Consider the following 13,135-nt stretch of genomic DNA (forward strand, 5'->3'; position numbering starts at 1 on the left):
CCGACTGACCGCAGGAAGACAGAATATTCCTTACTCTGCAGAAGGGGAGGAGTTCACTGGCGCCCATGTAAACTGTACGACAATATTAATGGGATTAATTACAGTATTTGTATTGTATTTGTATTGTATTAGGGATCCCCATTAGTTGCTGCCAAGGCAGCAACTACTCTTCCTGGGGTCCAAACACATCAAGACATTACACATAAAACAAAATATAAAACAGTACATCATATAACATTACTACACTACTACATATCCACAACACAAAATTCACGATGCCACCATACAACAATACCACAATGTACGTGTGTGTAGAGTGTGTGTGCTAGCGCCGTGTGCATATGCGTGTGTCTGTACCTGTGCGTGTGTCTCTTCACAGTCTCTTCACAGTCCACGTTGTTCCATAAGGTATATTATATGTTTTTTAAATCTGATTATACTGCTTGCATCAGTTACCTGATGTGGAATAGAGTTCCATGTAGTCATGGCTCTATGTAGTACTGTGTGCCTCCCCTAGTCTGTTCTGGACTTGGGGATTTTGAAGAGACCTCTGGTGGCATGTCTTGTGGTGTATGCATGGGTGTCCGAGCTGTGTGCTAGTAGTTTAAACAGACAGCTAGGTGCATTCAGCTTGTCAACACTTCTTACAAAAACACGTGGTGATTAAGTCAATCTCTCCTCCACTTTGAGCCATGAGAGATTGACATGCATATAATTAATGTTAGCTCTCCATGTACATTTAAGGGCCAGCCGTGCTGCCCTGTTCTGAGCCAATTGTAATTTTCCAAAGTCCCTCTTTGTGGCACCTGACCACACGACTGAACAGTAGTCCAGGTGTGACAAAACTAGGGCCTGTAGGACCGGCCTTGTTGATAGTGTTGTTAAGAAGGCAGACTAGCGCTTTATTATGGACATACTTCTCCCCATTTTAGCTACTGTTGCATCAACATGTTTTGACCATGACAGTTTACAATACAGGGTTTCTCCAAGCAGTTTAGTCTCCTCAACTTGCACAATTTCCACAGTATTCATTACAAGATTTAGTTGAGGTTTAAGGTTTAGTGAATGATTTGTCCTATATACAATGCTTTCAGTTTTTGTAATATTTAGGACTAACTTATTCCTTGCCACCCATTCTGAAACTAACTGCAGCTCTTTGTTAAGTGTTGCAGTCATTTCAGTCACTGTAGTAGCTGACGTGTATAGTATTGAGTCATCCGCATACATAGACACTGGCTTTACTCAAAGCCAGTGGCATGTCGTTAGAAAATATTGAAAAAGGTAAGGGGCCTAGACAGCTGCCCTGGGGAATTCCTGATTCTACCTGGATTATGTTGGAGAGGCTTCCATTAAAGAACACCCCCTGTTCTGTTACATTTTAAAATGTTTAGTCAATTTGCAGATGCTCTAATCCAGAGCAATTTACAGTTAGTGAGTGCATACATTTTCATACTGGCCCCCCGTGGGAAACGAACCCACAACCCTGGCGTTGCAAGCGCCATGCTCTACCAACTGAGCTACAGGGGACTACAGGTAACTCTTTATCAACAATATAGCAGGGGTGTGAAGCCATAACACATACGTTTTTCCAGCAGCAGACTATGATCGATAATGTCAAAAACCGCACTGAAGTCTAACAAAACAGTAGTAGGCCCACAGATAGAACAATGAGATTGAGACAATGAGGTTTACTTAGAAAAATTTACCGCAGGTGGTAAAATAAATATATATATAGAGTAATAACATGTTCAACTACTTAAGACATTGGCTCTAATCTAGGTTGTGCCTTTAAATGTCGAGAAAATTAACAAATAAAAATTATTTTTTTCACTTTTCTCATTGACTTCTCAAACTCCAAACCCCAGCCTGGTCTGTTTGGTCTGTTTCGCAAGCGTTCCCGGAAGTCTCGTGATGTTGCGTCTCTGGGTTTAGAAACTCTGTTTCGTTGCCATGATTAAAACAGTGTAAACAAAATTCTAACTGAGAAACAAATGTACCAAACTGATTTATATGTTTGCAATAGACACATGTACATTATTTTTTTGAAAATTGCACTTTGATTCTGAGTGGTCGTCGGTCGCAGAGCCAAATTCCCAGCATGCTTCACTCTCCTTGGCAACCCAGTGAATAAATAGAAACGGGTATATTCATCCGCCATTTCACTAACGTTAGCTTGTTGGCTAGTAGCGCGGCTCTCCAAAGTCATACATTAAAACCGTTATTTATTCGATACTGCGAAAGTGAAGGACCACTGCCAAATTTAGGCAATATTTTATTAGCACTGTTGAGGTATTCTACTGACCACAAGTTAATTCCGCAACAAAACAGGATTAGCGAACTGCGCAAGAAGATGTCGACCGAGGCCGCTGCTCCTGAGAAACCAGGCCAGGGGTAACGTTTTGATTATTTCATTGTCATTAATTCTTTTTTTGGCTGGCTAACTAGCTAACGTTACCTAGTAACCTTTATTTTCATTTCCCGCTCGCCAAGGTTTCGTGAATTTAAATCTTGATTGTTTTGAGAAATTACCAGTTTAATGGAAATCTACCAGGCTAATCACTACTAACAGTTAGTTAGCTAGCTAAACAATGGGATTCTGCTAGCTATACTAGCCACAATGTGATCTGCGTGCGTGCACCACACCGCCATGAGATTAGCAAATTAGCTAGCCTGCTAACGTTACCTAACTTGTCCTCTCCCTCCATTTTTTTGTTTAGTACGCCATCACTTGCTATTTTGGTTAACTAAACTCGTGTACTGGCCAACTATTCAAATTATTCACAAAATACGAAATAACGTTAGCTAGCTATATGATATATCGCGTGTCTGAAAATGGGAGAAAGGGAAGTTAGTTAATGTTAATACAAGTTAGCGTGTAATATGGGAGTCGTAGCCTAGTCATTAACGTTAGGCACAACTCTTGATTGGTGTAGCTTCGTCCCGTAACTAAATATTATGTATTAATTAACATTAAGCAATATTAATGGATCTGTAAACAATAAAGTAAAAGTTAGAATCGTTAATTTTAAAGGTTAATATACATGCCTAATTCGGTGCCTAACGTTAGTTGCAGGACGAAGCTAGTTAGTAAATTATAACTAGTTACAGTTCTAGTTATTTGTTGTTAGTGGACGTTTCAACCTTTGTTCACCATCAGACCGACGTATTATTGTTACTCCATCAATCACTACCCGTTCTTTGTCTCACAAGGCTCCAGGCAGCCGTTTTTTTTTTAGGTCGGGTAGCTAGCAAAGCGGTCAGATTTTTTTTTTCTTAACGAGTTATTGTTATGTGTACTGGTAACTGTAGCAAGCTAATGTAATATGTAATTTTTTTCCAAAGGGAAATGAACGGCAAGGCCAAGCATGAACCCAATGCCAGGAAGGAGAGGCCCCAGAAGCGTGGAGGTGGTCGCTTTGAACCCTATGGAAACCCATCAAAGAGATACCGTGTGTTTGTCAGCAACATCCCATATGATGTGAAATGGCAGGCACTCAAAGATCTAATGAAAGAAAAAGGTATTGTGTTCAGAGTTAAGTTGGATCCTTTATAGATATGGAGTCCATCAAGGCTAATAAAACCTCCCATAACAGGTCATTTGCGTTGAACCACTTTACCTTGTTGACTGGATGGCAGCTGGCAAATCTGTAAAGGGCCCAGGTTGCAATTTGTAGCTGAGGTTTTTGGTATGCAGACTGGCAACTTCAAATGGGAGTGGCCTTTCCATGGATTGGCCTGTGTTCTGCTAACTCTTGGATGGTTTAGATTTCAGAACAGTTCTCTCTGTGATTTCTGCCTTCGGCTAGTCATTTTTGTAGTGCTGCGAATAGCATTATGAATTTGTACTTAACTTTGGAGTCCTTGATCTCTACAGCTATACTTGCTTGAACAATGGGAATATACAAACTAAAGGGAGGTCTTCAAATTAAGTACATGGCTTATAGTGTATGGATCATCAATTGCACTGTTGTGTTGGGTCTTGTGGTTTGTGTGTACATAGCGGAAAATGTCCGTATTGCCTTGAGACGTAATGGCTCTCAGGTGCTTACACTACGATTATTAAAGCTGGTCTTATGTTCTCTGCGTGATCATTTTCTTGGAAATTATGTCAAATTAAGAATTATTTAATGTTTAACGGGTTCTCTTTCATGTAAATTTGCAGCATGGGCCAGTTGTCCTCAACTTCTTTTTGTCTTCAATTTGAATCCTGCAACAAAGGGAACGGTGTTCTGTTTAAATGGTTGTTTACATGGCTTTGGCAAAGCTATAATATATATTAGCACTAATGTAATAAATAGCACCTGCTTTTAATCATGATAAAGCATGGGTGTTCTGAGAGATTACCAATGCCTTTCAGAAACAGTTTTTAGTGTTTGGATATAATGATTGAATGTGGCGTTAAATTGCATTCTCTTTTTTAGGTTTGTTGTTTCCGCAGATCTCCATGTTGTACCAATTACGGATGTGTGTTTGGGATTTCTTGGGGTACAGGTCTACAAAATGAAGCAGCTTCTCACGGCTGTTCTTGTTTCAGCTGAGGATTGGTTCCTGTCCATTTATGGCGCAGACTCATTTGCTGGAATTAGCCATGGTTGTCCCTCTGTTAAACACACTTGGACACTGTTGTGCCTCTCCAGGTCCAATGTATGTACAGCTTTCCAAAAGTGTCAATGTTCTTCAGACATTGGAGTTAGCAGAGTTGGTACAATTTAGTTTTTAGTGTAGTTTACATTCAAAGGTGTGTCTGAACAGTTGTATCAGTCAGGGGTTCCAAATACATTTAACAAGGAACATGGATTTTGGAAGGGTGGACTCATGGTTTCAAATGACTGCAAATTTAAAACTGTCATTCTGTCAACTTGATCCTCACTTCGAAAATGGTTCCTTTATGATAGCTCATCCGATTAGAGGTTGTTAGCTATTTGACGATTGTTCTCTTCAATCTATTGCTCTTGGTGTTTGGCGACTCTACAAGGACAGGCTAAGAAGTCATTTTAAGATCCAGTAAGAGCTTGCCTTTTGTAGACCTGTACCAGAATTGAGGTGCTGGGGGGAGGCTCTGGAGTAGCAGGCCGAGCTCACGTTCACCAACCGCTTGTCTGCTCTAAACCCCCATTGTTTTCTCGGCTTCTCTCCCTTGGTGTGTGTCGTCTGGAATCTGATTTGTAGTGGGTGAGGTAACGTACGTGGAACACTTAATGGACGGAGAAGGCAAATCGAGGGTAAGTGCAATAGACGAACCTGTGTTTGTCAGCTTGAGTTTCCTTTTCTTTCATTGTGGGGATGTTCAAACCTGGATGAGTTTTGATGAACATGTCAAGTGGGTGACACTGAACAGAAAACATGGTGCAGTCTGTGGCACTGAATGAGGTCATCTTGGTGTCTGATTGGGAATTTGGGTTTCTGTAGCCAATCCCATGTGATTGCAGTAGCTGGGAAAGTCCCTTTTTGCTGTGGACTTGTTCCTGGGACTTAATCTAAAATGGGGCCCAGCCCCAAGAGGTTGTAACATGGCTGTTACATTGATGTTGTTACATGTAGTAGATTTGAGTCCATGTAATTGTTTTTGTGGAACAGCTATTTCCTTCAAGGGAGTGCATTTTGTCTGTGGGACTTCTGCTTTTGATGTGTACAATGTTAAGGTTTTAGATTCACCAGACAACCTCTGCATTTGTTATATTGTCTGGTGACCAGCTTTTAAGCTGTCTAATAATTTTGAAAGAGTAACTGACTGTTCAAGGCTAAGGCCATACAAGTGAGTAGCGTGTGTTTGGCCTTGTTATTGAATATGCATGAAGGTCATTTGATGTCTTTCATAAGAGTAATTCAGCCCCCTGAATACCAGTGTTCTCTACAGTGCCACAGCTGATTACTAACTTGAATGTTGTTTTTCTACTTCAATGATGCTGTTGTACGGTCTTCAATCAACAAAGGGTTGCGCGTAAGTATTTATCATTCCGTTTTCATTCTAATAGGTGTCTCAGCGTTATTCTAAGTTCCTGGTGTTCATCAAAGTATTTGTCTCAACAGGGTTGTTGAGTTCAGGACTGAGGAACTGATGAAGAAGGCTGTAGAGAAGGTCAACAAGCACAACCTGAATGGGCGGCCCCTAAAGGTCAAAGAGGTGAGCAGTCTTTAAAAAAAAAAAAAAAAAAGATGCTACTGGCACTTGTTGCCACCAGAAGAACAAAAATCTATCACTAAACCTTTATTTCCTATTTAGTCATGTTGCCCATGTCTCTCTCTTCCTCTCTCCAGGACCCAGATGGTGTGATTGCGCAGAGGGACGCCCACAGGTCCCAGGGTGGTGGTGGAGGAGGTGGTGGACCACCCGGTGGCCATGGTGGAATGAACATGGGAATGGATCGCATGAACATGGAGCGAATGAACATGGACCGCATGGGCCCAGGACCGGGCGCCCCACCCATGGTCAACATTCCCCCCAGCCTCATGAACAACTCCAACATCCCCAATGAGATCATCCACGGACTGCAGGCTGGCAAGATCGGAAGCACCGTCTTCGTAGCTAATGTAAGTCGGAGATTGTAGTCCAGTATGCCTAATATACATTGTTTTTGATATCATTTCATATGATATGTTATTGCAAGTATTTTAATCAAGTAACTGCCATGTTTTGTGTTTCCAGCTGGACTACAAGGTTGGCTGGAAGAAGCTGAAGGAGGTGTTTGGCATGGCAGGAGTGGTGGTGCGTACTGACATCCTGGAGGACAAAGATGGGAATAGCAGGGGCATGGGCACCGTCACCTTTGACATGCCTATTGAAGCTGTCCAAGCCGTCAGTATGTTCAACGGTCAACTGCTGTTCAACCGGGTCATGCATGTCAAACTGGTAAGCAACATATTACAGAGATTGTGCACACACTAAAATGTATAAATGTTATAATCTTTGTACACATTTTGAATATATTTTAAGCAATGCTTGTTGGGTATTTCAGGATGAGAAGTCCTTGCCAAAAGGAGACTTTGCACCACCTGAGAGACCCCCAGCACTACCCCGTACGTACAATGTCCCCCCCGCTAACTCCGTCCAACACACAAATATTGAGTATGTTCAAGGCTAGCTTCCACAGGATCTTCAATAGAAGGGTCGGTTGTATTTATTTCTCTCAATCATCTATTGCTTTTCCCTCAGGGGGCCTTAGTGGCATCGGGCTGGGACTTGGGCCTGGTGGCCAACCCATCGACGCCACTGCACTGAACAGAGGAGGTGGAGGAATGGGCAACATGGGACCTGGAGGTAAGGAGCTGTCTTTGTGATCCTCCTTTGCAGATAACTTTTAATTTGGCTTGGTTCAGTCACTCACTGTTCGTTTGGTTTGTAGGCATGGATGGCATGGGCTTCGGTGGTGGCATGGGTAGAATGGGAGGTATGTACTTATTGTACTGCGTCCATTGAATGGGTATAGTCTAAAATAATGTGCATGGTGCCCCCCCCCCCCCCCCCCCCCTTCTTTTTTTTCTGATACACTTGAATATTGTAGATTAACTTTCTTGTTGTCATTTTTTCCCAGGCATGGATAACTTCGGTGGAGGAATGAACAACATGGAGCGCTTTGGACCATCTGGAATGGGCAGGATGAATGGTAAGGAAATTAAATTCACACATTACAAATTCACATGTTTATGAAACATAAACGTTTGTCTTCTAATAGTTTAATATCTTGCATTGTCAGAGATGGACCGTGGGATTGGTGGTTCTTTTGACCGGGAGTTTGCTCGAAATGAAATGGGCATGTCTCGCAATAATTTTGGCGAGTCCTTTGAAAGAGGAATGGGTTAGTACTTTTAAGGATTTGCACAATTTCTTGCTAACACGTTGAACACGCCTGATGCAGATTTCTCACAGGACCTAAAATGTCTCACTAGTCTGTTTTGTTTTTCCTCGACTTACAGGTAGCTCACTGGGCATGGACCGCATGAGCTCTGGCATGGATCGCCTGGGCGGTGGAATGGACCGTCTGGGTGGAATGGAGCGCATGGGGATGGAGAGGATGGACCGCGTGTCTGATCTGGACAGGCTAGGGGGGTCTGGCTTTGACCGGATGGGCTCCGGGCTGGACAGGCTGGGGCCCAGTATGGACAGACTTGGTTCTGGCCTGGATCGTATGAGCTCCAGCGTGGACCGCCTGGGCCCAGCTGGGTTTGACCGCCTAGGCCCGTCCAGTTTGGAACGCATGCCCGCTGGCCTGGACTTCACCTCCCCCATGGGCATGGCGGACCGCATGGAGAGGATGGGAACCAACTTTGACCGCATGGGGCCTGCCGGCATCGACCGCTTCCCGACCACCGGGCTTGACCGCATGGGCTCCACCATGGACCGCATGGGCGCTGCCGGTGTTGGAGGCCAGTTTGACCGGCCAGCTGAGATGGAGCGTGGGGGCTTTGGAGGAAATGGCTTTGGGGGAGCCGGGGCCGGAGGTCCTGGAGCCAACGCCAGGAAGGGATGTCAGATCTTTGTCAGAAATGTAAGCATCTATAGAAATAATGATCTCAAGTGTCCCGTTGGAGTGTATTCAGAAAATTGATTTTAAGACTCATCTTGAAGGTTGTATTCAATAATATAATAATATGCCATTTAGCAGACGCTTTTATCCAAAGCGACTTAGTCGTGTGCATACATTTTTACGTATGGGTGGTCCCGGGGATCGAACCCACTACCCTGGCGTTACAAGCGCCATGCTCTACCAATTGCGCTACAGAGGACCACACATTCAACAGACCATTGCAAACCTAAACTTATTGTTTTGACTCTTCTCTGTAGCTGCCCTTTGACTTCACCTGGAAAATGCTGAAGGATAACTTCAATACATGCGGTAAGAACATAATCCACTCATTTCATTAATGTAGGGACTTTATTGCACACAAGAAACTTATCAGAAATGTTATTTGACAGAATTGAGAAGCATGCAAATGTAATGGTTTGAAGTTACATTACAATTCTCCCATTTGGTTTAAGTTCATTAGGCAATGACACCATGGAAGTATTTCTGACCCAAGATTCAATTGGACCTTCTGCTAAAATATTTACCAGCCCCAATGTGCTTTCTTCTGTAGGTATTGTCCAGTATGCTGACATCAAGATGGAGAATGGCAAGTCCAAGGGCTGTGGCGTGGTTCGCTTTGACAACCCAGAGACTGCAGAGAGAGCCTGTCGCACCATGAACGGCTACAGGCTGAATGGAAGAGAGATCGACGTCAGAATCGACAGAAACGCGTAATCGTCCACAGATCCAGTGTCATTATGGCCCTGATATTTGCCGCCCTGTACTGACCTTTCCACATATTTCTTGTTTGTTAGGCAATTGTAACTGCGCAAATGTGTACTTTTAGTTATTTCTTGTCCCTGCATAATTTTTTGGTGACCAAATTTAAATTTCTTTATATTTTACCTGTAATGCTTCACTTCATTGCCTTTGTTCTATAAGGTGTTTTGATAATAAATATCGACATTGGAATTTTTGTTTTCTGTCTTCCTTGCCACTGAAATGTACTAGCTTAGAATCCAAATGTGTGTGTATGCACACTACTGTTCAAAAGTTGGGTCACTTAGAAATGTCCTTGTTCTCAAAAGAAAATCAATTTCTGTCCATTTTAAAATAACATAAAATTGATCACAAATACAGTGTAGGCATTTCATGTTGTAAATGGCTATTGTAGCTGGAAACGGCTGATAAAAAAAAAAAAAAAAATTAAACAAATAAATATCTACATAGGTGTACAGATGCCCATTATCAGCAACCATCAGTCCTGTGTTGCAATGGCATGTTTGCTAATCCAAGTTTAATTTTAAAAGGCTAATTGATCATTAGAAAACCCTTTTGCAATTATGTTAGCACAGCTGAAAACTGTTTTGCTGATTTAAAGAAGCAATAAAACTGGCCTTCTTGGGACTAGTTGAGTATCTGGAGCATCAGCAATTGTGGGTTCGATTACAGGCTCAAAATGGCCAGAAACAAATAACTTTCTTCTGAAACTCATCAGTCTATTCTTGTTCTGAGAAATGAAGGCTATTCCATGCGAGAAGTTGCCAAGAAACTGAAGATCTCGTACAACGCTGTGTACTACTCCCTTCACAGAACAGCGCAAACTGGCTCCGGGATGCTGACCTAGGCAGAGTTGCAAAGAAAAAGCCATATCACAGACTGGCCAATAAAAAGAAAAGATTAAGATGGGCAGTCTGAGATATGGCTTTTTCTTTGCAACTCTGCCTAGAAGGTCAGCACCCCAGAGTCGCCTCTTCACTGTTGACGTTGAGACTGGTGTTTTACTGGTACTATTTAATTAAGCTGCCAGTTGAGGACCTGTGAGGCATCTGTTTCTCAAACTAGACACTAATGTATTTGTCCTCTTGCTCAGTTGTGCACCGGGGCCTCCCACTCCTCTTTTTATTCTGGTTAGAGCCAGTTTGCGCTGTTCTGTGACGGGAGTAGTACACAGCGTTGTACGAGATCTTCAGTTTCTTGGCAACTTCTCGCATGGAATATCCTTCATTTCTCAGAACAAGAATAGACTGATGAGTTTCAGAAGAAAGTTATTTGTTTCTGGCCATTTTGAGCCTGTAATCAAACCCACAATTGCTGATGTTCCAGATACTCAACTAGTTTCAAGAAGGCCAGTTTTATTGCTTCTTTAATCAGCACAACCGTTTTCAGCTGTGCTGACATATTTGCAAAAGGGTTTTCTAATGATCAATTTGCCTTTTAAAATGATAAACTTGGATTAGCAAACACAACGTGCCATTGGAACACAGGACTGATGGTTGCTGATAATGGGCCTCTGTACATCTATGTAGATATTCCATAAAAAATCTGCCGTTTCCAGCTACAATAGCCATTTACAACATTAACAATGTCTACACTGTATTTCTGATCAATTTGATGTTATTTTAATGGACCAAAAAAATATTTTCTTTCGAAAACAAGGACGTTTCTAAGTGACCCCAAACTTTTGAATGGTAGTGTATGTGTGTATATATAATATAAATACTACCACCAGTCAAAAGTTTGGACACACCTACTCATTCAAGGGTTTTTCTTTATTTTTACGTTGTAGAATAATAGTGAAGACATCAAAACTATGAAATAACACATATGGAATCATGTAGTAAACAAAGTGAAATATATTTTATATTTGAGATTCTTCAAATCGCCACCCTTTGCCTTGATGACAGCTTTGCACACGCTTGGCATTCTCTCAACCAGCTTCACCTGCGGGATCGTCTGAGACCAGCCACCCGGACAGCTGATGAAACAGGAGTATTTCTGTTCGAAATAAAGCCCTTTTGTTGGGAAAAACTAATTCTGATTGGCTGCGCCTGGCTCCCCAGTGGGTGGGCCTATGTCCTCCCAGGCCCACCCATGGCTGCGCTCCTGCCCTGTCATGTGAAATCCATAGATTAGGGCCTAATGAATTTATTTCAATTGACTTATTTCCTTATATGAACTGTAGCACAGTACAATTGTTGCATGTTGCGTTTACATTTTTGTTCTATATATATATATATATATATATATATATAACACACATACAGTGGGGAGAACAAGTATTTGATACACTGCCGATTTTGCAGGTTTTCCTACTTACAAAGCATGTAGAGGTCTGTAATTTTTATCATAGGTACACTTCAACTGTGAGCGACGGAATCTAAAAGAAAAATCCAGAAAATCACATTGTATGATTTTTAAGTAATTAATTTGCATTTTATTGCATGACATAAGTATTTGATCAACTACCAACCAGTAAGAATTCCGGCTCTCACAGACCTGTTAGTTTTTCTTTAAGAAGCCCTCCTGTTCTCCACTCATTACCTGTATTAACTGCACCCGTTTGAACTCGTTACCTGTATAAAAGACACCTGTCCACACATTCAATCAAACAGACTCCAACCTCTCCACAATGGCCAAGACCAGAGAGCTGTGTAAGGACATCAGGGATAAAATTGTAGACCTGCAAAAGGCTGGGATGAGCTACAGGACAATAGGCAAGCAGCTTGGTAAGAAGGCAACAACTGTTGGCACAATTATTAGAAAATGGAAGAAGTTCAAGATGAGGGCTGCATGCAAGATCTCACCTCGTGGGGCATCAATGATCATGAGGAAGGTGAGTGATACGCCCAGAACTACACGGCAGGACCTGGTCAATGACCTGAAGAGAGCTGGGACCACAGTCTCAAAGAAAACCATTAGTAACACACTACGCCGTCATGGATTAAAATCCTGCAGCGCACGCAAGGTCCCCCTGCTCAAGCCAGCGCATGTCCAGGCCCGTCTGAAGTTTGCCAATGACCATCTGGATGATCCAGAGGAGGAATGGGAGAAGGTGATGTGGTCTGATGAGACAAAAATAGAGCTTTTTGGTCTAAACTCCACTCGCGGTGTTTGGAGGAAGAAGAAGGATGAGTACAACCCCAAGAACACCATCCCAACCGTGAAGCATGGAGGTGGAAACATAATTCTTTGGGGATGTTTTCTGCAAAGGGGACAGGACGACTGCACCGTATTGAGGGGAGGTTGGATGGGGCCATGTATCGCGAGATCTTGGCCAACAACCTCCTTCCCTCAGTAAGAGCATTGAAGATGGGTCGTGGCTGGGTCTTCCAGCATGACAACGACCCGAAACACATAGCCAGGGCAACTAAGGAGTGGCTCCGTAAGAAGCATCTCAAGGTCCTGGAGTGGCCTAGCCAGTCTCCAGACCTGAACCCAATAGAAAATATTTGGAGGGAGCTGAAAGTCTGTATTGCCCAGCGACAGCCCCGAAACCTGAAGGATCTGAAGAAGGTATGTATGGAGGAGTGGGCCAAAATCCCTGCTGCAGTGTGTGCAAACCTGGTCAAGACCTACAGGAAACGTATGATCTCTGTAATTGCAAACAAAGGTTTCTGTACCAAATATTAAGTTCTGCTTTTCTGATGTATCAAATACTTATGTCATGCAATAAAATGCAAATTACTTAAAAATCATACAATGTGATTTTCTGGATTTTTGTTTTAGATTCCGTCTCTCACAGTTGAAGTGTACCTATGATAAAAAATTACAGACCTCTACATGCTTTGTAAGTAGGAAAACCTGCAAAATCGGCAGTGTATATACTTTTCGGGGGGGTCTCAATTTAC

The 13,135-nt window shown here is 42.5% G+C and overlaps 1 protein-coding gene across 2 annotated transcripts; it reads left to right on the top strand.

Annotated features, from left to right (window-relative positions):
- The first annotated feature begins 2,122 nt into the window (after nucleotides 1–2,122).
- On the top strand, nucleotides 2,123–9,476 carry LOC311137636 (heterogeneous nuclear ribonucleoprotein M-like). 2 transcript variants are annotated; one of them, XM_084172149.1, is made up of 15 exons: nucleotides 2,123–2,391; nucleotides 3,343–3,518; nucleotides 5,170–5,222; nucleotides 5,934–5,941; nucleotides 6,031–6,124; nucleotides 6,259–6,531; nucleotides 6,647–6,850; nucleotides 6,957–7,017; nucleotides 7,154–7,258; nucleotides 7,344–7,388; nucleotides 7,533–7,604; nucleotides 7,695–7,796; nucleotides 7,915–8,486; nucleotides 8,783–8,834; nucleotides 9,076–9,476. In XM_084172149.1, exons 1-15 carry the CDS (start codon nucleotides 2,351–2,353, stop codon nucleotides 9,237–9,239), a joined length of 2,022 nt encoding a protein of 673 aa, XP_084028275.1. In that variant the 5' UTR covers nucleotides 2,123–2,350; the 3' UTR covers nucleotides 9,240–9,476. The 2 variants fall into 2 exon arrangements, with proteins under 2 accessions (XP_084028275.1, XP_084028274.1); XM_084172148.1 differs by lacking the exons at nucleotides 2,123–2,391; nucleotides 3,343–3,518; nucleotides 7,344–7,388 and having other exon boundaries at nucleotides 3,526–5,941.
- Nucleotides 9,477–13,135: the final 3,659 nt, after the last annotated feature.

The sequence above is a fragment of the Coregonus lavaretus genome (assembly GCF_964263955.1).
Source record: "Coregonus lavaretus genome assembly, chromosome: 11".
Lineage (NCBI taxonomy): Eukaryota > Metazoa > Chordata > Actinopteri > Salmoniformes > Salmonidae > Coregonus > Coregonus lavaretus.

Excerpts from the sequence above, each read along its gene's own strand:
- LOC311137636 (XM_084172149.1), top strand. The coding sequence starts at position 2,351 with ATGTCGACCGAGGCCGCTGCTCCTGAGAAACCAGGCCAGGG. Across the intron at positions 7,605-7,694 it reads TGGAATGGGCAGGATGAATG|AGATGGACCGTGGGATTGGT; the intron begins GTAAGGAAATTA and ends TTGCATTGTCAG. Across the intron at positions 7,797-7,914 it reads GTCCTTTGAAAGAGGAATGG|GTAGCTCACTGGGCATGGAC; the intron begins GTTAGTACTTTT and ends CTCGACTTACAG.